Source organism: Sinocyclocheilus grahami, unplaced genomic scaffold, assembly GCF_001515645.1.
Source record: "Sinocyclocheilus grahami isolate Dianchi unplaced genomic scaffold, SAMN03320097.WGS_v1.1 scaffold25.1, whole genome shotgun sequence".
Lineage (NCBI taxonomy): Eukaryota > Metazoa > Chordata > Actinopteri > Cypriniformes > Cyprinidae > Sinocyclocheilus > Sinocyclocheilus grahami.
In genome coordinates this window covers 411,350-415,951 of record NW_015505204.1, presented here as the reverse complement: position 1 = coordinate 415,951, position 4,602 = coordinate 411,350, and the positions used below count along the sequence as shown (strand labels likewise).

The following is a 4,602-nucleotide window of genomic DNA, read 5'->3' as shown; positions in this document are numbered from 1 at the left end:
ACTTACATAATAATAATACATTAAAGTAAATTAAATAATTGAATATTAATTATTTTAAACCTCTCTTTACTGACTCTCCACCATAGACTGTATCTCCACACACAAAAAAAATGTCACGATCAACTGCACTGCATTATAGGGCGTGGCTATGCGCTACGACGCGCGTGACAGCTGGCCAACCACAGCCGCCCATCCGTGTAGAAATAAACAGAAACAGAAATGATTCAGAAGTAGTGAGGCAAACATCATCACCGAGGGGGATTTTCTGCCGCTTACAGCGTGAGAGCACAAACTCGGCCTGCACAAGCATATGTAACTTAGTCTGAAAATACATGACTGCAGTCAGGAGGTGTTGTTTACAGTTTTGATAATGGATTGGAGCACACAGCAGTTGTTTTACACTATAATATTCCTACTTTCCGGAGAAAGCGCAGTTCCCAACCACAGCCGCCCATCCGTGTAGAAATAAACAGAAACAGAAATGATTCAGAAGTAGTGAGGCAAACATCATCACCGAGGGGGATTTTCTGCCGCTTACAGCGTGAGAGCACAAACCCGGCCTGCACAAGCATATGTAACTTAGTCTGAAAATACATGACTGCAGTCAGGAGGTGTTGTTTACAGTTTTGATAATGGATTGGAGCACACAGCAGTTGTTTTACACTATAATATTCCTACTTTCCGGAGAAAGCGCAGTTGATTTAGGTGTGTGGGTGGGTGGGTGGGTGGGTGGGTGTGGGTGAGGGAGACTTTCAGCCAAGCATTACACCATTTTTTGCCTATTAGCCCTCAAATGATTAAACAAATCCATATCTGCATCATATGCATTTGCAGTATTTACTGTATTATTATTTCATTCATGTTAAATCCTGTATTAAAATACACATTTAAACAAATGAAATATAAATATAGTTCATTACGTATTCTGAGAAATTCAATATTTGGAATAAAAAATGTGTTTTACATCAAACGGTTTTTATATAGCTTTTCGTTTAAGCTTTCAGGTTTGACATATTTTCAGGATTTGCTATATTATTTATATAAAGTTGATATACATAATTCACACTTTGTGTCAATACATTGTATGGGTCAAAATTATAGGTTTTTCTTTTATGCCAAAAATCATTAGGATATTAAGTAAAGATCATGTTCCATGAAGATGTTTTGTACATTTCCTACTGTAAATATATTAAAACTTCATTTGATTAGTAATATGCATTGCTAAGAACTTCATTTGGACAACTTTAAAGGCGATTTTCTCAATATTTAGATTTTTTTTTTTTGCTCCCTTAGATTCCAGATATTCAAATAGTTGTATCTCGGCCAAATATTGTCCTATCATAACAACCCATACGTCAATGGAAAGCTGATTTATTCATGATGATGTATAAATCTTAATTTAAAATTTTTTTGTCCCTAATGACTGGTTTTGTAGTCCAGGGTCACACACACACACACACATATATATATATACAGTATATTAGATGCACTTATTTACTGCATATAATATTTATTTTTAACATGGACACTGCTTTTGTAGGTTTATGCTTGCATAAATCATTAGTGTGTGGTTAAATACACACTTGTTAAATATGTTTCATATAAACAAACAAAAAAACTACAGCCATGTTCTTCGGAGAAATGTTGATGTTGTGTTTGTTTTGTTGGGGCTGCAGTGACGGCCCAGCCTCACCAGAGCACTGCTTGACTCAAAGAGCCCTTTGTTTTCTGCCTGTTGTTCTAATCAGCAAAGTGCTAAGGAGCGTACAGACACTATTATGACACAACTTTGACACCATATCAGACGTTGTGGAAAATAACTTCACTTTGGCAGGAGAGAAATACCAGTTATCAATCCAGTATTTATTCAAATGCACTCATAGGCTGCTTCAACAACAACACACTGCTGTATAAACATTTAAATAAATCAGCTGTACAAGCTGATATATCTATATCTTTTTGAAGCAAGCATGTGGTTAAAAGTTTGCATACCTCACGTGGTGCCCGAAATGTCTTGGTAAAAGGGCATCTAAGGACAATTGGATCTTAACTTTTGTACGTACTTTTTTTTTTTTTTTTAATTTTTTTTATTATCTGTGTTTTTTGTTTTGTCACTGTCATTCTGTTACACTGTGGAAGCTTCTGTCACGAAAACAAATTCCTCGTATGTGTAAACATACCTGGCAATAAAGCTCATTCTGATTCTGATTAATCATCTTTGTTGATTTAGTTAAAACAGTGATCAGAAGCACATGGTAGTTGACTGAATTAGACCTAAAACTAAACATAAAATGTTTGGTTTAGCACATTACATATACTCTCCACTGTCATCTTCTCTCAGATAATCATCTCATGCAGGATGTAACTGCATCAAATAACAATCTATTTTATATTTATTCAGGAGATGACACGTTTACTATCCAGCACAATAGCAATGGGAAGTGCCTCCTGGTCCAGGATGGAGCATTGAAGTTGGGAGACTGTTTGTCAGTGCCGGCCGTGTCGTGGAAGTGGGGTTCGGCCCACAGGCTGTTCCACGTAGAATCGTCCATGTGTCTGGGTCTGGAGGTGCGCTCCAAAGGGGTGACCCTGTTCAGCTGCGACTCCAATGAGATTCTGCACTGGAAGTGCTACGAGGACATCATCTACACAGAATACCAAATGAAACTCAGCGTTGGGACTAACAACTCTGTCTCTGCCAAGAGGGACGGACAGGACACTTGGAAAAGAGGAGGGAGCTCGGATAACATCTGTCAGCAGCCGTATCGAAGTAGGATACTGTCACTTTTGTACATACTTATTTAGAGGTGCTGTAGCCTAATGGATCACACTCTTGGCAGGTGGCTGAATGGTTATAGGTTCACACCCCAGAAGAGGTGATGCATTAACCAATGTACCTTTGAGAAAGGTCGTCTAGGGTTATTGTCCTCATAATACTTCCCTTTAGATAAAGGCGTCTGCTAAAAGTTGACGCCTACTGCTCACAAAAGTATTTTCTTGACCTGGCAAGCTCTAATCTGATTGGCTGACACTACACAACTTCTGGGAGTGAAGGCATATAGGGTATTTTCCTAGAATATATATATAATTTTATGCAAAAATAAGAAGATTTCCTGTCACTACACTGATACTTGAAGAAGCTACATTCTGCACACACATTTCTGTGTTTGTTGTAGTGTGGTTTACTTTGTGTTGCACTTGCACCAATTGCATGGTGGTTGCTTTGCTGTGGTTTAACAGACCCAGTTCATCTGCTTTCTGTTGATCTGCCCTGTAGGAAGAACCTTGAGTTTCGCTGTTGTTTTATGTGACTGTAGCAATACAAAAATGGAGTTTATGGGAAACTCCACCTGCTCATACAGGTTAATTACACAACGATTGCTTCATATCTGACAGTAAACGACTTGCGATATTACTTTCTGTTTTTCTTTTGACTAACATTAGTTTCTCTGTGAATTTGCACATTCTCAGGTGGAAAACATTTTTAAAATGTTGCTTGGGATTTTTTTTGTTTTGTTACATGGCTACATTCACACAGCTGCAGAATGTGGTTGTCATTTCTGATAAATAATTTTTTTTTGTTTTTACCTTTTAATATGTTCCCGTTTTTAGCTAAAATATAAAAAAGTTTAAAAGTTGTCATTCAAAACGTTTTTTTATTTTTTTAAAGGATTTTGCTCACCAATGCTGCATTAATTTGACCGGAAAAAACTGTAATAATTTGAAATATTATTACAATTTAAAGTAATTGTATTCTGTTTTAATTTTTTGTAACATTATGAATGTCTTTATAGTCACTTTCTTTTAAAGTGAAAATGAAGTGATTTGACGTGTAGCCAAGTATGGTGTCCCATATTCAGAATTTGTGCTCTGCATTTATCCCATCTAACTGCACACACACAGCAGTGGGTAGTGAACACACACACACCCAGAGCAGTGGGCAGCCATGTGTGTGGCACCCTGGGAGCAGGTGGGGGTTCGGTGCCTTGCTCAAGGGTCTCACCTCATTCCTCGTGTTGAAGGTGGAAGAGAGCGCTGCACATTCACTCCCTCCACTCCACCTACAATCCTTGCCGGTATTGAGACTCGAACCTGCGATCTTTGGGTTACAAGTCCGACTCTCTAACCATTAGGCCAAAAATGATCAATTTAATACATCCTTGCTGAATAAAAATATGAATTTCTTTCCAAAAAAAAAAATCATACTGCCCCAAACTATAGAATGGTGGTGTATCTTTTTTTTTTTACTTTTAGTTTTATATTTTTTATGTTTATGTAATTTGATATAATTTATATTTTTGCAACAACAAAAAAATATTTTTAAACGATTGTTCCTTTTCTTTATCCTGGACACTCTTATTTCTCTTTAATAAATGATTGTGTGAATGTATAGCCAAAAAGGACTAGAGTTCTGTTATATTTTTTGTCAGGTAGAATTGTATAGTAGACATACATGAGCATTCAGTTAACTTCTTTAGTGAATGATGCTTTAAAGAAGATATATGGGGCGAGATGAGAGAGATTTTGTCATTTATTTATCAATCTCTCCATTTTCTTAGCCATGGTCCTGGTTATCTTCACTCTAAAACTAAAATTACCCTA

At 36.9% G+C, this 4,602-nt stretch overlaps 1 protein-coding gene across 2 annotated transcripts in view; it reads left to right on the top strand.

Moving 5' to 3' along the window:
* Window positions 1-495: 495 nt before the first annotated feature.
* Window positions 496-4,602, top strand: part of LOC107563496 (lymphocyte antigen 75-like) — a 31,182-nt gene continuing 27,075 nt past the window's right edge. For both annotated transcript variants that reach the window (XM_016248398.1, XM_016248390.1), the window contains exons 1-3: window positions 496-711; window positions 1,927-1,938; window positions 2,399-2,770. In XM_016248398.1, coding sequence (XP_016103884.1) covers window positions 633-711; window positions 1,927-1,938; window positions 2,399-2,770 — 463 coding nt within the window. In that variant the 5' untranslated portion in view covers window positions 496-632. The remainder of the gene's footprint in view (window positions 712-1,926; window positions 1,939-2,398; window positions 2,771-4,602) is intronic.